The sequence below is a fragment of the Megalobrama amblycephala genome, linkage group LG12 (genome assembly GCF_018812025.1).
Source record: "Megalobrama amblycephala isolate DHTTF-2021 linkage group LG12, ASM1881202v1, whole genome shotgun sequence".
NCBI lineage: Eukaryota > Metazoa > Chordata > Actinopteri > Cypriniformes > Xenocyprididae > Megalobrama > Megalobrama amblycephala.
Window position 1 is genome coordinate 39,584,728 of NC_063055.1, and position 25,287 is coordinate 39,610,014.

General features: G+C 38.7%; 1 protein-coding gene across 1 annotated transcript in view; it reads right to left on the bottom strand.

Annotated features, from left to right (window-relative positions):
• Window positions 1–1,889: 1,889 nt before the first annotated feature.
• The window catches only part of LOC125280565 (ERC protein 2), a 34,743-nt gene continuing 11,345 nt past the window's right edge, over window positions 1,890–25,287 (bottom strand). Inside the window, exons 6-14 of the mRNA XM_048211172.1 lie at window positions 22,551–22,688; window positions 22,098–22,184; window positions 18,404–18,597; window positions 16,368–16,446; window positions 12,474–12,634; window positions 11,357–11,504; window positions 7,231–7,350; window positions 6,896–6,951; window positions 1,890–3,382 (exon numbers count right to left, since the gene is read on the bottom strand). Of these exons, the coding sequence (XP_048067129.1) occupies window positions 6,925–6,951; window positions 7,231–7,350; window positions 11,357–11,504; window positions 12,474–12,634; window positions 16,368–16,446; window positions 18,404–18,597; window positions 22,098–22,184; window positions 22,551–22,688 (954 nt within the window). The 3' untranslated portion in view covers window positions 1,890–3,382; window positions 6,896–6,924. The remainder of the gene's footprint in view (window positions 3,383–6,895; window positions 6,952–7,230; window positions 7,351–11,356; window positions 11,505–12,473; window positions 12,635–16,367; window positions 16,447–18,403; window positions 18,598–22,097; window positions 22,185–22,550; window positions 22,689–25,287) is intronic.

The following is a 25,287-nucleotide window of genomic DNA, read 5'->3' on the forward strand; positions in this document are numbered from 1 at the left end:
ATTGTGCATGATGGCAGTCCAGCCAGAAGAGCATTGCAGTAATCAAGCCTAGAAATGACCAGAGCCTGGACCAGAAGTTGTGTTGCATGTTCTGTTAGAAAGGGCCTGATTTTCCTGATGTTGTATAGTGCAAATCTGCATGACCGAGCTGTCTTTGCAATGTGGTCTTTGAAGGACAGTTGGTCATCAAGGATTACTCCAAGATTTCTGGCCGAATTTGACGGGGTAATTGAGGATGTACCTAGCTGGATGCTGAAATCGTGATTTAGAGTCGGATTGGCAGGGAAGACGAGAAGCTCAGTCTTAGCCAGGTTGAGCTGTGGATGATGTTCTTTCATCCATGCCGAGATGCCCGCCAGACAGCTTGAGATTCGTGCAGCTACTGTGGGAGCATTTAAAAGGCATGTACAAACAATAAAACATACTTAAAGTTTGAAACCAATAAACAGCAGCTTCTGTTTTTAAAGTGGGAACTGCTTCATCTTTCAGTAAAAGCCTTTGTGTAAATCCAGCATTGAACTTGTGTAGATTCTGGAAGCTGTCTTCAGCGGCGCATCCAGTGTAGAAAATATCACAGATTATAATGGGTTCTATTATCTTTTGACGTGTCGGTCACGTCCGGTGTACACAACTCTTCCGCTTCCGTTATGCTGCGCCACATGGCTTCGCCCACTTTGTTGCGTGTTCCCGGGGGCGTGTTTTGCAGGGTTTATGATGTCACCAACCCGGGAAGAAGCTTGTTGTAGTCCAAACCGGTCGTTTTTGTAGGCAATAAACTGCCATAACTTTATAAGACAATATCTCTGTTTGTATTGAACTTTCAGCGCTGTAACTTTGCAGATACTGTTTATGCTCAAGCAGCAACATTACACACTAACTAAAGTTAAAAAAGTGAAATCGCATTGAACCACCCCTTTAATAGTATTTTTTACTGCTTATTTTTTTGTTCTTGCTACCTGTTTGTGTGTGTGTGTGTGTGTGTGTGTGTGTGTGTGCGCTAGAATCAGAGTGAGGTGAACTAATGCTTTAACTTTGCGTGTCAGAAAAAAAAAAGAAGCTCTGAAAAAGAAAGAAAAGAAGGCCAATCTAATCCCTCTCTTGCTCTCTCTCTCTCTCTCTGGTGTTCTCTAGTCATCTCCTCTTGTCATCTATTGACTAAAACACACACAGGTCACAACATGACTGAAGTGCATTTTCTAACAGGATCCAAAGGAGGTAATGCCTCCTCAAATAAATTCAGCAGTGAAAAATAATAATACAAAAATAAAACAAAATAATTATAAAATTTGTGACCAAATACACCTCTCTCTCTCTTTCACACACACATACACACACAGACACACACACACACACACACACACACTCACAGGTTCGTTTTTGTGAATTGTGGGGACATTCCATAGGCGTAATGGTTTTTATATTGTACAAACCGTATTTTCTATCCACCTACACCTAAACCTACCCATCACAGGAAACGGTGCACATTTTTACTTTCTCAAATAAACTTATTCTGTATGATTTATAAGCCTTTTGAAAAGTGGGGACATGAGGTAATGTCCTCATAAGTCACCTCTTCTTGTAATACCTATGTCATACCCATGTCATTATACAAATTTTTGTCCTGATATGTCACAAAAACACACACACACACACACACACACCATATTTCAAAATAAATTATACCAATACCACATTAGGATGTTGTGTACAGCTACACTCTGTATCTTCACTTTTTCACAAGACACAAGCTCATTTTCTAGCTCATAACATTTACAGGAAACCGTTGATATTTTAATAAAGGTTGCCTTTAGAAAATTGTTGCTGCCAACACTTTTTACTCCATGCCAGTGTGATCTTACAAGGCAGGATAACACACCACCACAAACAAATACAGCAATAAATACTTTATTTCACACAGGCACTGCAAGAGACAGGCAGATTGAAGCCATAATGGGGTCATACAACTCAGATGTATATGTTTTGATATGCTTTACCACAGTGTTTCCCAACATTGCTCCTGAAGGCACACCAACAGAGCACATTTTGGATGTCTTTCTTATCTGGTATTGAAGTCTACTAACAAGCAGATGAGAATAGGGTTTGTTTAATTAGGAAGTGTGCAGTGCTGGTGTGCCTACAGGAAAAGGGTTGGGAAACACTGCCTTCCCGTATACCAAAACATACTTCTATCATACACCACCCCTGACCTCACATTCAACACTCCTCACCCTTAGCTTGCAAGTTAAAATGATTATAACTTTATTAAAAACATAAGCATGTGAAAAGCAAGGATAATTAAGGCCAGATTTACTAAACAGGCTACAATTCTACAAAAGCGTTGATGGGAGTGGACGGTTCTAATGACAATGCTCAAATGAAAGAACACAGACGCGGCAGCTCATTTACATGATGAGCAATGAAATCGACCAAGAGCAGCGCAAATCAGTGTAGAGTCAAGCAGAGCCGATGATGATCAGGTGCGTGCGATCTATTAACAACACAGCCGCAGCAAATTAAACAATGTGGCTTAGGAAACGATATGTTTGGATAATGTCTTCCAAACAAATGAGTACCAGTGGTGGAAATTCTGTCCCTTCTATCACGCGCTCTCTCCTCCTCCTACAGCAACTACTGCAGTCTGACAGAAAAACTTCTACAAATGCATATGCAATAAAAATAGCCCTGTCCATGCCTTTTCATCTCTAATTTCTCACGGTGTCTTTAGTAAATCCTGAAAGTAGTTTTTAAGGCAAAAAGAGGGTTTGCGCTGATGCAAGCTGTTAGTAAATCTGGCTCTTAAACTTCAAAACACTCTGATAAAGTGGGGGTCCGTGCAAAGCACTGCACTGTCTACACTTCTGAAGAAGAGAGGGTCAAAAAATACAGTCCCATCAAAGCAATCAGTCAAAGCAGAGAATGGTACTCAAATGCACTCAACAGTCCAGCATGGAGAAAGTTCAGGCAGTGCCTAACTACACATACACAAGACTAGATGGCACAGATGATGGAGGCGGCTCTTTCCTTCCCCAAACAATGACTATGAAGGCTTTGTTGCACTCAGCTGGCACTCAAGGAGATCAGGTCAATCCCTCTTGGGTCCAGTGTCTCTGCTCCATCCTTCATCTGGATCAAGTGACTTTGTATATTCCATGTTTGCTGGATTGAACAGGAACCTCCAGTTTTATCTTGCAATGCAATGGTGAGAATGGAGGATTGGTTTGGAGAAAAGTAAACAAAGGCCACACTTTCCAAATCCCTTGAATGATTTGAGGTACTCAGCTAGCACTCAATCTCTACTTGGTGTTCTGGCTGGTCAATCCCTCTCAAGCTTGGGTCCAGTGTCTCTGCTCCATCCTCCAGCTGGGATGCCCCAGTTTTTAAACTGTGAATAGAAAAAGGCTTTGGTTTTTTGTAATTCACCACAGTCTCAGTCAAGTGCATTGCTAGGATTAGAAGAGACAATAAGTAGAGTGCCACAGATTAAGTGTCTTGCTTTGGTATGGCTGAAGCCTTCCTTGCTAGTCTTCCTAACAACAGCGGCTTGCACTACTTTCTAGCATTATATGGAGTAAGATGGCAGTGTGTGTGTGTGTGTGTGTGTGTGTGTGTGTGTGTGTGTGTGTGTGTGTGTGTGAGAGAGAGAGAGAGAGAGAGAGAGAGAGAGCAAGAAAAGAGAGAGCATGCAAGAGAGCTTGTGTGAATGCAGTAATGAAATAGAAAAACATTTTATTTTGGACTATGAAAGGGAAATCTAAAATAATTGTAAGCAGTAAAATCAAGATTTTTTTTTACATTTTTCCATCTTTGAAAATGTTCTGAAGCCTGTCTTAATGAATTCTCATTTATGCAACACACAAAACTTTGGCCAAAAACCAAGAAGCTGAATAGTTTGAAAAACACATAGTAGTGCCAGCCAAAAGTGATGGCCATCCAAGGAAAACTGAAATCTTTGCCCGTTATTCAAACATATTAATTAAAAATGTATTTCTGTCATGACAACTCTCAGAGTGTTTGGCATTGGTAATGGATATGGCAATGTTGATATGTTTGGTCTTGGCAGAATAGATCTGCTACACTACTGCTGTTATTGCTGCTGCTGCTGCGGTTATTGCTACTGCTGCTGTTGTTGCTCCTGCTGTTATTGCTACTGCTGGTGTTATTGCTTCTGCTTCTGTTATTGTTACTGCTGTTATTGCTGTTGCTGCTGCAGCTATTGCTGGTCACTGCTACAGCTGTTATTGTTGCTGCTGTGGTTATTGCTACTGCAGTTATTGCTGCTGCTGCTGTTATTGCAACTGCTGTGGTTATTGCCGCTGCTGCTGCTGCTGCTGTTATTACTGCTGCTTCTGTTATTGCTACTGCTGTGGTGATTGATGCTGCTGCTGCTGCTGTTATTACTGCTGTTATGCTGCTGCTGCTGCTGTTATTACTGCTGCTGTGGTTATTGCTGCTGCTGCTGCTGATGTGGTTATTGCTACTGCTGTTATTACTGCTGTTGCTGCTGCAGTTATTGCTGGTCATTGCTACTGCTGTTATTGCTGCTGCTGCTGCTGCTATTGCTGCTGCTGTTATTACTGCTGCTGTGGTTATTGCTGCTGCTGCTGTTATTGCTGCTGCTGCTGCTGTGGTTATTGCTACTGCTGTTATTACTGCTGTTGCTGCTGCAGTTATTGCTGGTCATTGCTACTGCAGTTATTGCTGCTGCTGATGCTGCTATTGCTGCTGCTGTTATTACTGCTGCTGTGGTTATTGCTGCTGCTGCTGTTATTGCTGCTGCTGCTGCTGTGGTTATTGCTACTGCTGTTATTACTGCTGTTGCTGCTGCAGTTATTGCTGGTCATTGCTACTGCTGTTATTGCTGCTGCTGTGGTTGCTACTGCAGTTATTGCTGCTGCTGCTGCTGCTGCTGCTGCTATTGCTGCTGCTGTTATTGCTACTGCTCTGGTTATTGCTACTGCTGTGGTTATTGCTGCTGCTGCTGTTATTACTGCTGTTATTGCTGCTGCTGCTGCTGCTGCTACTGCTGCTGCTGTGGTTATTGCTGCTGCTTCTGTTATTGCTGCTGCTGCTGTTATTGCTGCTGCTGTGGTTATTGCTACTGCAGTTATTGCTGCTGCTGCTGCTGCTGCTGTGGTTATTGCTGCTGCGGTTATTGCTACTGCTGTTATTGCTGCTGTTGCTGCTGCAGTTATTGCTGGTCATTGCTACTGCTGTTATTGCTGCTGCTGTGGTTGCTACTGCTGCTATTGCTGCTGCTGTTATTGCTACTGCTGTGGTTATTGCTACTGCTGTGGTTATTGCTGCTGCTGCTGTTATTACTGCTGTTATTGCTGCTGCTGCTGCTGTGGTTATTGCTGCTGCTGTGGTTATTGCTGCTGCTTCTGTTATTGCTGCTGCTGTTATTGCTGCTGCTGTGGTTATTGCTACTGCAGTTATTGCTGCTGCTGCTGTTATTGCTGCTGCTGCTGCTGCTGTTATTGCTGCTGCTGCTGTGGTTATTGCTACTGCAGTTATTGCTGTTGTGCTGCGGTTATTGCTGGTCATTGCTACTGCTGTGGTTATTGTTACTGCTGTTATTGCTGCTGCAGCAGCAGAGCAAGTTCAGGACTTGCTACTGGCAATACATACACGGCACACTGCTGTGAGCAAGTAAGACATGCTGCTGCTGTACAATACAGTATAGCATACATGAATTATATAGGCATAGCTGGTAGAGGTGGAAGGTTTCTGAAAGCACGCTGCAAATTGATACAGCAAATGCTGTCCAAGTATTTGAATATTGAGCAGCGAGCTCATTGGTTCCTGCTGTATCGGTAGCCAATCAGCAGTGCCCTATAGAGAATGATATAAAGTTAAGTTAAGGACCTATCAGCCTGTGGCATCTAGAGTTTCATGACAAAACTTTGTATTGAGGACTTTGATAGCATATTATGTAGTTGTGCTTGGAGTATAAAACTAATGTTCATGCTTCACGATTCAACTGTTTCATTTGTGATAACACAATAAAAATGTCATGGCTGGTCAGGCAGGCGAAAAGGAGGATATGAGGATCAAATGTTGTTTACTTACAATATTTACACAGAAAATAAAGACAATGCCAAACAATGAACAGTAGTGATGGGAGCTTTTGAAACTTTGTTTCACCTTTACGAATCCTTTGTTTGAATCAGTGGTTCGGAGTGCATATCAAACTGCAAAAGTAACGTGATTTCAGTAAACGAGGCTTCATTACGTCATAACTGTTTCAAAACATTTCGAAATTTCAGTGGTTCACCACTGAGGGTGATGATCACTGTGAAGCCATGAAACCCTGAAAATTGATAAAAGAACATATATTCTACAGACACTTGATATTTAATGAACAGAAGAAACCGAGAATTAATATACACAGGATAACAAGAGCTCAACAAGACACATGTGTGCAACATAATTAGTAACCATAGAAACAAACGAATGACTAGAACAATGGAAACAGGGACGAAAACACTGGAAACACATCACTGTGGCAGGTGTTAGCTGTATCATTACTAGGGTTGTCAATAGAATATTTTGTGATTTGGTTAACTTATGGATTTTACAGATTAACTGTTAGTGCTTTTATAATCCATCTCCCATTTTTGCTACTAGCAGGATATGGACAGAGCACTTATCGTTTGTCCATGGTGCAGATAAATGGCAGCCAAAGTGAGACGGGGCAGCAAAGTGCAAAAGACTGTTAGTAGAAAGTTAGCTGCTAGGTCACAGTGCTTGACTATATGCTGTGTATATACCAACCCTATAGGCGGTATGTTATATTTTGTTAATATCCAGTAGTTGATGTTCACTTGTAGCTATGGAGATCTGAGATATTTGAAACTATTAGAGGAAAGACAGCATAAAAATCTGCATTGCTTACCCTTCAGTGCATGACCAGTTTCTGGTTTGTCATGCCCATATGCCATCCTCATCATCCTGAAACAAACACAGTATACACACAGACAATTCACACATTTAAATGTTGTTCACAATATATCTATATCTAAAGAAAGATATTATTTTTTTTTTATATTATATATATATATATCATTTATGTATATATTGATCATAAATTTAATCAGCTGTTCCTGATCAGCTGATATTATATTATATTTTATTGATATTTTGGAGTGCCTAACACACTCAATCCCTACTCTAAACCTAACCACTTCTCAACAATATCAACGAGTAGGTTTGGATGAGAGTGTGTCTGACCTGCTCTGGTGGGGGCGAGATCAGTTCACGTTGCTGTCCGTGATGAGAATGATGGGAATACTGTGGATGATTGTGTCCGTCTTCATAATGTTCTGCCATGTGCTTCATCCTACTATGTGCCTGATGGACAGGATACAAATATAGGTTACACTTTATATTAGGTGTCCTATTAGGTGTTTATGGGTAGGGTTAGGACAGGTTTGGTGGTATGGGTAGATTAAGGGTGGGTTAACAGTGTAATTATAGATGGAATTACAGAATGCAGGTAATTTATAAATATAAGTACAACGTAAAAACGTGTATGTACACATTAAGTGCAAATGATTTATTTCAATGTTAGAACATAGAAGTTAAAGACACCTAATATAAAGTGGGACCCAAATATCATTAAAACCGTCACGGTAGTGTTTGTAGTTCAAATCCACAAAGACAAGATGTGTGACGCAGAATGAACAATACCATGAAACTTTAATAAACACGGAGAACTAGAGAATATTACTGTTACATATAACATTAATGACGCTAAACAGAGAAAACTGAGGGCTTATGAACAGGTGAGAACTAATTAGAAACCATGGTAACAAACTATGAACGAGAACTGGTGACAGGGAAAACCAAACAGAACATGACAGTAAAGTATTTTACTATTGTGTTGGTATCTGTAGAAAATCAGTGATGGTCCATCAGAAGAAGTAAAGTCTCCTCAAATGTGTACTCAAAATGAACAATACGTTTCTCCGTCTCACTCTCTCTATTTATGTATTCTTTGCAATTTGTTCAGAATTGCATTTAGACATTTTCAATCACTGAATATTTTCTTTCAACATCCATGTCCTCTAATCCAGTGTTTCCCAACCCTGTTCCTGGAGGCACACTAACAGTACACATTTTCCAAATCTTCCTAATCAAACACACCTGATTCAACTCATCAGTTCATTAGTAGAAACTCCAAGACCAGTCATATATGGTTCAGATAAGGGAGACATTCAAAATGTGTACTGTTGGTGTGCCTCCAGGAACAGGGTTGGGAAACACTGCTCTAATCAGCTATTTTATATAGAGTCAGACTCCTCTTGCTCAAGGTTGTGAATCATTGTCCTCTGTACAAGTTCCTCTGGAAAATAAAAATCAAAAAAATTTCCTTTTATTTATCATTTAGAACTGTTTTAACAAAATATTTAAAGAAATGTTATAATTTAGAATTATACAAGGCATATTTGTTAAATAATTACATTTAAAACAAGCTTCTCGTGTAATTTGACGAATGGCCAGTTTAAGCCCCACCCACTTCGGGTTTTATCCAAATACACACAAAAAATGGACTCTCAACGATTGTGAATAATTATGTGTGTCGGCACACCAGTTCCCTTTAGGGCAGGGGTCGGCAAATAAGTTTGGCATCGGGCCAAAAATAAATTTCGCTACTAGATGGTGGGCCAGAACATAGTTGAAGGAAAAAAATTAATTGATGAAAAATGCAACTAGAATTGCCTGTGAGTGACAGACTGTTACAGTGTCTTTTGTAACTGGTATTGAGCTGTTACTCTGTATTAAATCCTGTAGTATGACAGTCATTAACAAAAGCCACATTTGTGTGGTGGTATCCGGATTTAACACTGGATAAATTAATAAAGCAGAGTAGTGACATGTAACCTGCCGAGAATCTTCATTCACCAACTGCATCACCATATTTAAGAGATGCGGAATGGATAAAAATAACTCAAAAAATAAAAGAGGACTTGAATAAGCCCCATTAATAGCATGTTTGAGTCATGCTCTTAACGAACTATGTTTTATTTCCTCTTTCCATATTGTGAATAATAAATGTGACTCACTTTAATTTGCTTGAACACAATGGAGCCTAACTTATTGTAATAATTATTTGACGTAGCCTACTTTTACACTCAGAATTATTTCTTGGCATCCTCACATACTAAACTGCATTTATTTTAAATTGTTTGCGTGCTGGAGGTACGCTATTACATATGTTCATCCTACCTAGTTTTGTGAATGCAAAGCCGGTGTGTCTTATCTGCAACAAAGTTTTCGCTGTTTGCAAAGAATATATCACAGACACTGGATGCGAGAGGCATGACACGACGCGTCAAAATAATATAATCAGTGATATTGTCTTCACTGAATGCGGCACGGCGTGAAAAAAGTCGTGTCTGGTGTAGACACGGTGATATTATTAGACGGCACCACGAGACAAAGATCTATTTCAGAACCAGCCGCTATCAAAATAATCTGGGTGGGGGCGCGGACCAGATATTATTGCTGGCAGGCCAGTTTTGGCCTATGGGCCGCCTATTGCGTACCACTGCTTTTGGGTGTCCACTCGTCCCGAAATTGGGAGCTTGGTCGCATTTCAGTTATGTCTGTATTATTATTTTTTCGTCCCATTTTTTCCCGCTGATGACAACTTGGAATAAGGAATAAGTGCGGGCCTCATCAAAGTCAGTAAACACAACTACACTAGCAAGGATTTAATCTCACATACTGGATAAGAACCTCAAGAGCTGCTCAAAGCTGCCCAAATTGATCATTTAAAGCATGTAATCATCCATCCTGATGGCAAATATTTTCATCGAACATGCGGCAATCCCATGGATGCTCAAAGGCCACCCACGGAAATGGTCGAGGACCAACGGAAAAACAAGACATTCTCCATTCATTTTAACCAATAAAGAACTTTCAGACATGAATTTCTTCTCATGTCAATAGTTCATTTAAGGCGGTTTCTATGGAGTTATTATAATGACAATTGTTGAGAGTTATAATGCGAGAGCGCATCAAATGCACGAGCAGGAATCTCTACTCTCACAGGAGGATTCCATTCTCACACAAAACTGGATGTACGCTCTCTCTCTCGCTCAGATATTACATGTGTGTGCTCAAAATTTGTCCTCCTGCAAGTGCACTTGTGCATCTAGAAATGTCTTCTCTCCAGGATTTAATGTTGCACAACGTTATAGTGTGGGCACCCACCGGCAGAAAGATTAATCAGCGCATATGCCAAGTTTGCCAATGAATGTAAATCAATATTTACATAGCATAAGTAGTAAATTTGTCTGTCTCACACGTGTCCCGCATTGTCCCGCAAAATCACATCTACTGTCCTGCATCAGATCAATAGCCAGGTGGTCACCCTAGTTCCCATCTGTGTGTCTTTTTCTCATTGAAGATTATTGACTCATGCAGAGTGTTAAACAGATAATGGCTACTTCCCTGAAATTCTTTTTCTCGTTCCCAACTGTTTACAAGTCATCTGTTTGGCCTAGAGACACAAAACACATTCCCACAAAACTCACCCAGACACTGACTCACAAACGGTCTCAGTCTCTAATAGCTTAGTACATTATGTTAGTTACCGTTAATGTTGGTTACGGGCAGTGTTTACTACTAAGGCTTTATTAAACCTTTGTGATTAATATAGTGAGGCAATGCTATAATGACTGGAATGAAATTCACTGAATTCTAGATGGAAAGTGCTCTCAAACATGGTGTCCTAACCACATTTGTCCTGCACAGATTGAAAAGTAATTTGACCAAAACTGTGCTCCTCATTACGAATTAAACATCAAACATGGACAAGGAGAGATTGATTGTGCAGGTTCAGAAACAGAGACTGTGATAAATCCCACAGGGAAAACAATAACAAATGCCATCTGAAGAAGCATCAAGGAAGTCATAAAAATACAAGGTATACTGCATGTTCACCATTAGTTTTAAGCATTACATCTATGTGTTGTGAATGTAGCACCCTTTGTCAGTTTGTAATCTTGTCATATTGCGCCTGGTCAAGATACAGTGCAAGATCTTTCATAAGTTTGTCTGCCCATTCAGTCCAGATGGCTAATGGGAAATGAACTTGGCTTTCTGTCCCCAAAGATAGGCTCGGCTCGAGCTCAGAGCTAAATCCCCCTCGTAACGTTACTACATAGAGGAAGAATGAGAGAAATAGAGGAGGAGAAGGGTTCCCGGAAGAACAGGACAGCGCATTGACTGCTGCTTATTTACACTCGTAATGATGATTGACAGGACTGAATGATTTGGAACTTGGAACTTCATGTATATTATTCACCTACATTAAAAGAATAAAACCACAGGGGGGAAATGAACTGACCTGCTGTTTTTGGTGATTCATGAACCTCTCCTTCTCTCTCCTCAAGGTCATCACGTCTTCAGGGGTCGACATGTTTCTGACGGGAGAAAGTTCTAGTAGACTGATGCAGCCATCTTTTTCACTGACGGCAGCCATCAGAGCCTGTTGTCTGGTGGGAAGGTAAGGGTTACGACCTACGGTAAGTCATTACTTAAATAGAAACAGACACAATCACGAAATACAGTAAACACACACACACAATCAAGAACACAGCAGGAGGACATACTGAGCCATCAAGAGTGTTTCTGTGATAACTCACAATCCCCCGCTCTCTTCCTGTGATCAGAAGAATTTAGGCCGTATGGTGCCCAAAAGGTCAGGCAGGGAATCTTAACAAACATCTGCCTGATCATTATACCTCTCGAAATAAATCCCTCTCTCCTACACACACAGCAACTATTGTTTGACGCAACTGCAACAACTGTAAAAAACATTTTATTGTCTGTGATTCTGCAGGGAGTAAAGCTTATAGGAGTATCACAGTGGTTCCCTGCCTTTTAAAAAAATCCAAACCTAAGTCTGTACCCTGGTTAAATGATGCTACACGTGCTCTTAGACAGACTTGCAGAAGAGCTGAAAGAAGGTGGAAGAAGGATAAGCTCCAGATTTCGTATGAAATCTTAAGGTCTTTTTTATCTCAATATCAGAAAGCCGTAAGATCGGCTAAGTCTATGTATTTATCCGAGCTCATTGATAAGAGTGTCCATAGACCAAGAATGCTCTTCAATACTATAAATGCGGTAGTGAATACACCTGTTTGTAATTACCTTTTTGAACCTGTTGATATGTGTGAGGCTTTTTGTCATTTTTTTGTAGAGAAGAAAAGGAAATTAGGCAGAATATCAGGCCTGCTACTTATGATCCTGCTGTTCCTTCAAATCCCTGTGCTACCTTTAGCCAGTTCAGTTCTGTTTCCTATTCTTTTCTACATGACATTGTTAATCAGCTAAAACCGTGTGGGTCTCCTTGTGATGTCATGTTTTGATGTGGTTGGCCCTGTTTTTTCTAGTTTTTATTAATAAATGCCTACAATCAGGAATTGTACCTGATTGTTTGAAGTTTCCGTTCATATACTCACTTTAACTGCAGGATCTCTGTTAGCTGTTTACTGTGATCAGCTCGTATCCTGCTCAGCTCATTGTCACGTTCAGTCAGAGTATTCTGTGTTGACGACAACTGCAGCTTTGTGACATCCAACTCTTTTCTGGTTTTGTCTAGAGCCGACATCAGATCGTCCATCTATGAGAGTAGGATATAAACACTCAAAGTTGTTTATCACACAATATCCATGTATATCCTTTCCATCATCTGTATTCATCGCAATTATAAACAAACACAATCTGACTAAAACTAACACAAACAGCTGTCCTTTTCAAATTTATATTGAAAACACTGAGTGATCTGGATAGGCTGGAAAAAGTAAGTGAAGCTCTTTGCTATAATTTCTCCAAAAGATTATTTGAGTAAATTAAGGAGAAGGGATTGGTGCTTTGTCCTTTTAATAAAAGCAAACGAAGCCTAGTTACTGACAAATCTGTTTTTCTGATGAAACACTGGTCAGTGTGAACTAGTGTTGTCAAAAATGTCCATATTTCGACATGTATCAATGATGAAATATCGAAATGGTTCCAATACTTCTTTTCAGCAGTATCGATACACTGATACCAGCTGTGCTTTCTTACTCTCTCTTCTCTCTGATGGTGAATTGACACACACTCACTCGTCTCATTTGCTCCAGTTGAATAGTGCTTGTATTGCACATAATTTTAGTCATTCCTGCAGGTTTCATGCTCACACCAAAAACACTACTGCACTACTGATCTATATAAGTGGCGCACATAAAGCCGCCTCTCAAATAGCTCGCAAATAACAAATTGACTAGTTTTTCGTGGCTTATTGCGCTTAAACGGTCAAATACATACAAAATTATGTCAGAATGCCAATCTTGCCAAGTATTCAGGTAAATACAGTAGGTTTTGGAACGTAAACAGTTGAGAGAAAACACACGTTGTGTAACAGTATATTGGATCCGTGCATGAACTCTTAACACTCTGAGGTCTGAGGTATCGCTGGCAATACCACCGCGTTTTTTTTCTTACCAGTGTGAAAGAGACTCAAAATACTCTGTCAATGTTGCACATACAATTAAGAGTTATACACCATTTTAATCTTTGGAATATCTTCTTTTATTTGTGTACACTCAGAGTAAAAACAAAATGTTGTGCTTTTCGGAAAATAAAGAAAACTAACATGATGCATGATCTCTCGTCTCCCTCTGAACGAAGTCCAATCTGATAGTTCTCAGAAAATGAACTGTAACTTAGTGAATACTAATGACAAAAAAATTAGACTTATGTCTAAAGAAACGTTGAAATGTCAGGTTTTAAATTGTGTAAGTCAAATCGAAAACAAATATTCTCTGTTTATGTAATCTGTATGAAAAGAGAGCCATGTCAGAAGTCTGTGATTCAGCTCATTATCCGCTAATGCGGCCACACCCACAGAGCCAGTGCTATTCAGAGGCAAATTCAGTCAATACATGCATACATCGTCTCAATCGCGTATTTATTGTCTTGAAAAGTGTTTTGAATAGCCATAGTTAGCGATCTCTGGCCTCTGTTAGTTCTGTTAGTTCCTGGATTGCCTATTCTTCTTTAGCAGGCATTTGTGGACTAAAGGTGCACAGAGCGCTCTCCGGCTGCAAGTATGAATTGAAAACACAATATCCAGCGCTCATAGTAATGACAATAAATATTGAATAAATATTAATCCTCAGCATAGAAAATTGACATAAACATATGAGAATCCATCAATATTTCTCCAAATGTGCATGCTTTTAAGCTAAAAGCCTATATGAAATGCTATAGAGGTAACATAATTGTTCAGACACTTTGCATCACAGAAATACATTATATTTTAAAGAATATAATAGAATACCATTATTTTAAATTGTAATAATATTTCACAGTATTGCTGTTTTTTCTGTATGTTTGATATACACCACATGATCACAGAGGGTTTTTTCACAGCCTACCTGACTGAAAGAGCTCATTATTTATGCAGGTCATTAGAGCTCTTTATGCGATTCTTGACTGAATAACTTTTGTAACTTTAATTATAAGCAGTGTAATGTTTAGGGCCAGAGCTAAGAGATACAGAGCCAGAGATACAGAGCCAGAGATACAATTAAACAATTACATTTAATTGTATCTAGTGTTATTTTACATTTAATTGCTTTCATTTCTGTAGTATTTCTTACCTGAATACTACTGTTAGACCAACCTGAAAAAATTATTTAATTTGTCTCTTTACTCTATTGTTGTCACAGAAGCGGTCTCTGTGGCTCCCTTCTTCTCACCACCTGAGGGCACCCTCACCGGAGTACTAACCACTTCTGGACTACATTTCCCATACCACATACCTGGACTGATTACTCGACCACGCCCACTCACACCTGTTCCCTATCCCACGGACTTTAAAAGGACTCTCACAACCCTTCGTGATTCGCGAAGTCTTGTTTTGCCTGGCTAACATTTCTGAGCGTTTTCTCCTGTGTATTGATCTTTGTGTATGACCTTGGACTGCCTTAACCCTCTGAACCCCGTCTACCGCCTGCCTTGTGAACTCTCTGCCTGGATACTGATTACCTCTGTCTTGATTGCCACCTGTCTTGACCCACTGCCTGGTACTGTTTCTGATTCTGCCTTGTCTATTACACTGCTGTTGCCGATCCCTGACTTTTGCCTGTACGACCACGAGTTACTAATAAAGCTGCAAATGGATCTCCCCGAGTCTGTCAGTCCGTTACAATTGTATTAATTTGTGCTATAGTTTGCAATTTATTTGTTCTTATTTTATTTCTGACTGTTTACTTGTTTTTTTTTTTGTTTTTTTTTGTTTTTTTTGTTTTTGTAAATGTAGTTCAATGATTCAAATAAAGCCTCCCTGTGCTGTGTGTGAAAGTTATTGCAACAAAATTACCCAAATTATCAAAAATTGTGAGATAATAACAAATTATCTGTATGGCGGTATATATGGCAGTTTTCCCCATGGTATCGAAAATGGTATAGAATATTGATATTTTTCAAGGTATCGTATCGAATTTGTAACTTCCAGTATCTTGACAACACTAGTGTGAACTATACTTTGGTCCTTAAAGGTGCTAAAGAGGATCTTTTCGTCGACTGAGAAACCAAAGACTGTTACTGAGTTTTTGAAATGAGCGCATGCGTAAGAATTTCGAGGGAACGCCTCCCAAAACTCGTGCACGAGTATTGGAACACGAGTGTTTACCACCGGCATTCGCTGTGTCGTGTTAGTGGATTCATTATGTCGGACTCACCGCAGGTCACTCATAATCTGCAGTTGTTACTCCTGTCTCCTGACAAAAACATTGCATGCGGCGCCTGTGGAGTGTGGAAAGTTACTGGAGAGCGCAGCCGTGCTCGTCTCTCACAAGGAATGTCATGGCAGTGATTGACAAGCCAGAGGGCCAATCGTTTACGCGATGATCGCGTAAACGATTGGCTGATGTTTTTAAGGCCGTACCTCGTGCACAGATGATATATATTAATATTATTCCTTTCAGTGCACCTAATAAATAGTCTTTTATCAGTTAGTAAAGACAGTTTCAAGTAATATTGCAAAAATGTATAAAACAAAACATCCTCTTTAGCACCTTTAATAATGCAGAAATCCATAAACCTGGAAAAAGCCACAAAAGTACTGCTAAAGACCTGGATCAGGAATCCACACTAAGTCTGTCTACAAATCTAGAAAATTCTGGACTGTTGCTAGTCTTCATAAGGAAGCGGCATCCTGCAAAGATCATTCTACTCTATTCTTGCCCTTAATCTCGGACTCACATGTGCTGCATTATCTGTTCCAAAATAAACTGGGTGTGAATACATCAGCAATATAAAGCTATGATATAAAGTTATAATCTGTGAGAATTTACACAGCGTATTCTTACCTGTCTTTGAGTATTGGGAGTCATTTCTCCTGCTTGGCCTGGGTTCACAGACTGCTTTTGGTTCTGCTCCTTCACTTGTCTGCAACACAACACAGTATATTTCAGTGATTCCATAGAAAGGTGTTTGTATCACACTGTTTGTGTTCCTTGCCACTGTTGCGGATGAGAACAAAACTTGAACTGAAATGAGCTGAATAATGACATTGTTGTCTTCTGCTTTATAGCTGAATCTTTTTTCTCTCTCTCAAAACTCTTTAGAGTGATTATAGCCAATGTTGTGTGGGTCTGACTATTCATGCAAGTCACTGAAATTTTATTAGTGGCCAAGCACTGAAGGTGTGTACGCACCTGTTTATCCATTAGCTTTCTAGTTTTCTCCTTCTTCACAGATAGAGAACAGCCTGAACATTACTTACAGCAATTCTGGATTCTCAAACTCAATCCCTCTAGCGCCACCAATTGTCCAAAGTTGTACTTAGGTTTATGCTAATAACTTTTGACTAGAAACAAAATTATGAGGCTATATCTCTGCAATGCTTCAGCGTAATGAGACGACATGTCATCACAAGCATGACCTGAGGCTACTTGCTGTGTTTAGCCACAGTGCCACCTACTGGTCAGGAGATATGAAAAATAGTTATATTTGCTTGTAACTTCTGTACGGTTTGCCCAAAAATCATAAAACTGATTCATAAAAACATTTTGAATTTTGTCATAAAATGCTGTTTCACAAATGCATTAGTGTATCGCACCTATAGCATCTGCACCATGCCCTGAAGGTAGCCAAAAAGTTCACTCAAAAAAACTTGATAATATATATAAATATTGCTACCTAGCTTTTAATTGCATATTTTAATGAATATGATCTTAGATTCGAGTCATGCCGAGAACAATGATACCAATTATGCCATAGTCGGTCAAATTGTACCAGCCATTTTGAATTTTCTTGAAAACCTACTTTTTCAAACTCCTCCTAGACCTAGACTGTTTGTCCGATTTTTACCAAAATTAGCTCAGATTTTTGTGAGACCAAGCGGGCAAAAAAATTGTGCCAACCTGTTTCTGAGGCTGTATCTCTGCAGTGCTTTGGCATATTGGCACCAAACACTGTAAGTGCCATTGTCTCCTCACACTGACCACACAACATCATTTTGGAAACATTGCCATATATTGGTCAAAAGTGCTAAGCAATTAAATCATATCACTAGTGGTTGTATTAGATTTTGCCTAAAATGTCTTTAATTTCTCATTGTTGCAGTCCGATATTTTATTTGTGCTTAGCCCCTAAATTGCTGCTTGCAGCTATATTTTTTTATATTTTCTCTGAGCTCTTGAAACAGAAAGAAATCACTGGAAGAAAATCACAACTACAAGCCAATATTTGAACTTTAATTAGTTACATGGATACATGGCCTATTTTGTAGGTTAAAAAAGCTATTGTGTGACCACAGAAGATTATATATTGCTCCTTTCAACTGTCTAACTGTTCTTTATCTTCTGGTTGCATGTTTTATACAGTGAAGAAGTTGTAAGGTTTAGGGTTCGGTGCTCAAAGATATCTGTTATAGAAATGTTAACTCTTACTTTTCCAGATACAGGAGCAGCTGATTGCACATAGATTAAAATGTGTAATCAATCTATAATGCACATTTTATAATGCAATTTTTTAGCTTTATGATCATAAAAAATATTGGTGGCCTTTGGCTTTAGTATATTGATGCCAAAGGTTTCTCACTGAAAGCAGTGGACTTACTGGTAATATCTGTAAACAACCAAAGATGATTTTGCCATCCGTATAGTGATATAGTGACAGTAGTGGACACCTTAGGAGTGAGAAAAGTTTGGAAGCTAACTGACCTGTGATGAAATAATCACTCTGCTTTGTTGCTTTACTAAAAAGAACATTTATCTGGATCTGAACAAAGACTGTTTGAATTATGTCTTGTCAGAAGACCGGTGAAGTAATACCTGTAACTCAGTTACTTATTGTGCTACGTTATATGTCTTAAACTTAACGAGATACGGTTGGCATGTACCTCTCCAGCTCGATGATTCTCTTGTCCTGCTCCAGACGTTCAGACTGCAGCTCCCGCAAAAGAGCCAGCACTCTCTGGACTTCAGCATTAGACTTCTCCTCTTCCTCTTTATGACGGACAGCTTCCGCCTGGAGCACCTGCAGCCGCTCCGACAGCTCAGGGTTCCAGCGAGCGACATGCTCCGCTTCACACGCCTTCACTCCAGACAAACAAACACAACGTCAGCAAACTTTATACACTTACATCTGGTAAATATTCTAAAAATCACCATATTTCATTGATTCATACAAACCACAGTCAGAGATTAATCTGAAATGTAAATTTATTCTATGACTTGTATGCATGCATTTAAATATTGACATTAAATTGCCCGTAGTTTAATTGACGATACAGTAGCAATAGCAACACCATGAATTCAAATTGAATGATTTTAATAAAAAGCAAAGATGATCTAATTAATGGAAATATTGAATAATAACCTCACAAATTACAGTAAGTATTAAATTTAAAAATAATATCACTAGTAAAAACATGCCACGCTCGTCAATCTGAGGCAATTCTGGGTGGTTCATCTTACCCCAAAGGTCTAATTTTATCTTTTCACTTAAACTATCATTTTTACTCCACAAATCTAAAAACATTAATGTCCACAAAGCCCTCATTAACAGACACACAAAACTTGATATCAACATCATACAATCTTGCAGATCACAAAATTTGATCAATTAAATTTAACTGAGGGGCAGTTTACACAACATCGTGTTAAACTAAAAACAAAAACTTTTTATGCGTTTTGGCCATTTATTTACATGACAGCTGCATTTTGGGGGCCTGAAAACTCAAACTTTTGAAAACGAGATTCAGATTTTCTGAAAACAATACCGTTATAGTCTCTGTGTAAACTACAAAGACATGAATTTATATAAACAGTGACATGTTCAATCTATAGATGCATAGTTTTTCTTTACAAAGTGACATCGCCATCTACTGGCCTGGCAGCAGAATACAGCGTTCTTAGTCGTTTTTGCGGATCCATGTGAACGGGAATAATTTTGACAACGATGTTGTCTGTATGCAGAAAAAAACAAAAATGCAAAAGAAAAACATTTCCGTTTTTAGTGCATCGTTGTTGTAAAAACGTGCTCCACATATCATACAATTGTTGGTATTTGGATAAAATTACAGATCAACAACAGCATAGCCATTCTACAAAAGTGTTGCGATGATTTATTGTGGGTTGGCTACCATTTCTATAAAGAAAAGGCTTCAGATGTAGAACAAACACAGACACCAATCAAAATTTAACAGGTATCAAAGACTTTTGTTTTTGCCAATAGTGACTTTCTTTGTTCTTAGTTTGAACATGATGTTACTCATAACTGCGACAAAGCAATAAATCTCTTCACTATAGAGAACAGTAGATATGCACAGAGGCCTGTGGGCTATATGTGATTATTTTCATTGGCTTTTGTTGATCAGTGCTTCAAGTGTGCTGAAACTGTTATTAGCGCTGTAAAGTCTCAGGATGTTTATGACTGCTCCTCTTGTGAAACTGCCACTACATGTGGCACAATGTCAAAAAGCAAGAAGGTATAATTTTCTTAGATTGATGTCTGTATACTCAAGAGAATATAAAAGAAACATTCACATAAACTTTGATTGCCTCAGCATGATAAACAATAAGGGATACAGGGGAGATGAGAACTCTTGGAATACAGTATTGCTGAAGCAATGCAAAGAATTACTGAAGGAAATATTAAGTTCGCCAAGGGACTGAATGAATTCAACCCACGGACAGTATTAATTAATTGTACATATATGTTTTAGAACCCATTTCACAAAAGTAATTATGCAAATTAGGCCCCAAAATTGGGCGTGGATCTAGGATGCACCTAAACTTTGGCCACCTAAAATTCTAACATCTTTGCAGAGGGAGAAAACAGCCTGAAAAGTTATGGCAAAAAACATGAACATAATCTCTTAATATCTGATAATACCTTGGATATACAGCAGATTTAGGCTAGCCTGCATGTGGTAAACCCATTGGCTAGTGTTCATTTTTCACTGTTGTTTTGATTTCATCAACGCATACGACATGATTAAAACATATGAGCCACGGCCTGCCAGGCATTAGTGAGCTGAAAGATGGAAGATGTGAGCAGAAATGGTCATCGTTGACTGTTCTAAATTAAAGCAACTATATGCGACCCGTGCTGGCAAAATGAGTCGCAATGAGCACGTTTTCAATTTTCAAGTTAATGTTATTTTTCTGTTACACATTCTCTATTAAAAAACCTTCAAAATGATGTATGATTTGTTGGAATCCGCCAAAAAAAAAAAAAAAAAAATGTCCGAGTTACACCTGTTTGAAGTCAATAGAGTCAGTAAAGTCAATTTCGAGAAAAATCTTTTCTGAAGGTTCCAAAACAAAATTATCTAGCAACCATACCTTAAATCTCTGGTAATACCACCAGATTTGGCATAGACCAAGTCAAAATATATGTATATATATATATATATATATATATATATATATATATTTTAACTTTTTTCCATGATTCCACAATTGTTTGATTAACATTAATGAAACAGACAACCTATATATTAAGACCACACGGATCTAATATAATGTTACACATCAGATGGTTTTCCCCAACAGTTAACCAAATGTTCATTTAAGACATTACAGATAATGTTTGCGTGAATACTCACCAAGACAGATTTTTTGAAATACTGTAATTCTGTGCATATGTGTATATCGGGATCGTGTGCTGTCTGAAGTGTCTTTGTGTGCGCGCTTCGGATTGGTCAGTCAGCTTGAGTAAGATCGTTTTGTTTACATCAGCATGAGTTTTAAAGTCACATTTCATTGGTTCAGACTCATGCCATCGTGAATTTGCTAGGAATATTCACAAAGTTGAAATTCTGCGCTTTAAAACAATACCAAACTTGTGCTGAGAGGAAGCGGCAGTTGTCCAGAAGTGAGCAGAGAAAAATCCCATTTTTCATGGTCAAAGGAAAGGTACTCCTCTCCGGAAACGTGCAAATAAAGATACTTTTAGATGTTTAATTGCTATTTGGAGCATTGGGATTGCTAGACAAGGGCTTAATAAACTCATTTTTGTGAAAACCTCAATTTCGAAATTTTTGCCTGTAGCTCGAAATTAGCCAGTGCGCATTCCCACTCTTTTATCCAGCACGGGTCACATATGCCATTTTTTTTTACCTTGAAATATCAGTTTCAGAATCATTCTGATGGTACACTGACTTCTAATAAGGTGAATGGCTTTTCTTTTCTTTTTTTTCCCTTTTATTTTTTTACGTTACTAGGTTTCATTTACATGGTTTCTGATTATGTTCACCTGAGTCTTGTTTAGTTTCTCATTTTCTCTGTGTATTTCTAGCCCTGTGTTTCAGTTCTTCTCTGCCTCCATGACCAAAAACTTTGTGTGATTTAACTGGATTGCAGGTGCTTAGCCAATACAATGCAGATTTTTGGACTGAAATTCTGAGAGTGATGCAACTCTTTAGTCTCTTCATGTCACATGAAACCACAAACACGTACATAATTACAACCAGGACCTGAACCACATGTTTGCGTGTGACTGACATTCTAACAATGACATTCAGAAAGCTGCAAATAAACCTGCTGTGAACCAGAGAAGGTCTTCCTCTGACATTTCTACTCACATACCTCTTTTTCTGAGAGACGCTCTTGTAGGGAGACAAGTTTGCTTTTCAGTTCCTTATTTTCATTCTTATGCATTTCTGCCTCTTCTATCTGTCACAAAAGATAAAGTAATGGTTAGTCATTTGCATACAGTGAATGTTTTGTTTTTTGGTCCACTTATAGATGGTGCACTTTCGTTTCATTGAAGGACAAATTGCAATTGCAGGTGTCCAATCCTTCTCCTGGAGGGACACCTTCCAACAAAATTTAGCTCCAGCCTTATAATTAAACAAGTGAAACAGCTAATCAAGGCCTTCCGGATTTTTGGAAACGTCCAGGCAGGTTTGTCGGAGCTAAACTCTTCAGGTAAGTGTCCCAATGGGAGTAGCTGATGTTTAATTGTATGTGGTTACAACTGACATTAAATACACAAGCATGCTGATGCTCTTTCCTTGTACTCTCGCATATATTCGGCACCTTCTCAGAGAGAGCCTCTTCCAGTGTAATGAGAGCGGTGTCCGTGTTGCTGGAGTCGGCCTGCAGAGACGTCATTCTGTCCCCCAAACTGTCCAACTGTTTGTCCCTGTCCTTTAACTGTTCCTGCAGGTTCTCAGCCTGAGAGACAGGGAGATTTAATCACTGTTAACAATTCATCACCTCTGCCAAGTAATTCTGAAGCTAAATACATAACATGTACCTTGCAAGGCCAAATGAAAAACAAGTATATATACTACTGCTACTAATAATAATGCATTTCAAGGAATTGCATACATCACTTTAGTTACAACAAGCACAGATGCAGTTTGAATGTTTCTGCAACTAAAGGTAGGTCACATGATAATGACAACATCCGGACACATTCATGCTATATAGAACATAGTTTTTTAGCGGTCACAATTATTCAAAATAAGTACCTGCTCAGTATGCCTCTCTTGTGATTTTGGACACAACCTCAATCTCACTCTAAAAAATCTGAAACAAATTTACACTCTAAAATACCGTATTCCATGTCGCCTGTTTTTAATGCTTAAGCCATGATTAAAAAAAAAAAAAAAAAAAAAAATCCTAAATACTTTCCTAAATCCTAAATGATTATTGCAGCTGCTGTGAGAAAAGGCTATAAATGATCCATCACCTACAGCATCCTCACGTGATATAGCCTACTAGCTGGGACTCCTCCTTTATGTAAACAGACATGACGTAATGACGCAAAGACGAACGGCTGTATGCTTGAATTTCCTGCGGAAAACCACCAGTACCGCTCTTATTAGAAAACATTATTACAAGTTTACCATTGTGAATCGGGCTAAGGTAAGGAGATAGTTTTGAACACTGGCTGGTTATTTACTCAAAATTGATTTTGGATCATTTTTAAGAAGCATATTTGACAAGTAAAATGCTTTTCATTTTGGTTGGTAACTCTGTCACTCTGATCATTGTCCTGCAGAGTTTAGCTCCAACTCTAATCAAACACACCTGAGAAATCGAACCAAAGTTTTCAGGATTACTTACAAATTACAGGCAAGTGTGTTTCATTAGGGTTGGCGCTCAACGCAGAACAAACCCTCGGCTTCCCGAAAGCTGCAGCAGGAGAGGTGTGCTATTACTGTTTGATGTGAACAGACCAATCCAAACCATATCTAATATCAGTTAGGACTGGGATCTTCTGAATTTTGATTTGAGGAAACTAAACTTAATTTACTGTGTTCATCCAAATGATAATTTGAAAGAAAAAACTTTTGGGAGTTAGTAAAACTCAAAAAAGTCCATGCAAAAAAAGTAAAAAAAATATAAATGTAACACTGGTCGCCACAATTATGAGTTGAGAGGTTGTTTTTTTCTTTCTTTTTTTTTTTTTTATACAGTGGATTGGAAAATAAAAAGGTTGAAAGAGGTGCTCCTGCTTAGAAAGCATTTCTCTTACCATGCCTAGATAAGTGCACAGCTCTGTGTATTAATGTATTCAGATCAAACGTTCGTCGAGTTCTGATCTACATGTGTCCATTGTAAACTGTCTCTGGGCAAGATATGGTCCAGATTTACATGTGAATTTGGTTTTAAGTGAGAGCGTCTGTTGGACTGGGAGTGCGCAGCTGCATATGTGTGTGTTTAAACAAAACTTTCTCTGTGCGCGTCTAAACTGAGAACATTTGTGTTCTAAATTGAGACTGTTTGGCTACAATTACATATGCAGATACACCACTGAAACAGCCAAAGGAGTAAAGATTATGACCGGTCTAAACTGCCTCTATTTGTACCGCATCCTCTTGAAGTCACATTCAGAACTTTGAAGCACTATTGAGATCACTCTACAAATGAAAGCCAGTGTAGATTTAGTCTGCTAAAAGTGATTGTGTAAATATTTTGCATCATATCATCTTAGATACAAACCACATTGTCACCAATATGCATTATAAGGTGAATATTTTGTGGACACCTCTGTCTTATTAACAGGTTTGTTGATTCAGGTCATTTTTTTGGAGGGTCCTTTCATAAGTGAAGTCCAGCTTTGAGGACGGTTCATCTCAAAGGTGTCCCAAATAGTGTTTCCGGTCTGGGATTGGTGCAGGACAGACAGTCAGTTTCTTCTACACCAGAATCAGTAAACCATTTAATCTTTATAGTCATTTTGGAACAGAAATGGCCCCCACTATAGTATAGTTTCATCTTAAAATCAACATACAGCCTGGAAAACGTTTTTCTAAACCTTTTAGTAAACAGTTTGAGGCTGTATGTTTAGTGTGTTTTATCACATTATCTGGAATTCCCCTCTGATTGCTGATGCTATTATCAGCAACACTCACTTTTTCTTTTCTTTTGTTTTGCCAAAGCACTGACATAGTAAAGGAAGAACAAGAGAGATGGAGATATAAGAAACCAGGCATAGATATGCAGCTGTTGTGGGTCTACACAGAAACTAGCCTTTATCAGTTCACTGTCTCAAGGCATGTTCATATTGGGAGTGATTTGTTTATGTATATTTTACGATTAAAGTTACTTGTAACATTCGCCTCCTTCTTCCCTGAACTGTTACAGTTACGTTTGATCACTTAAATTCACATTATTTTATTTTATTCTAATGAAACAGCCACAAGTGCTGAATTAAAGGTGCCATCGAACGTTTTTTTACAAGATGTAATGTAAGTCTAAGGTGTCCCCTGAATGTGTCTGTGAAGTTTCAGCTCAAAATACCCCATAGATTTCTTTTAATTAA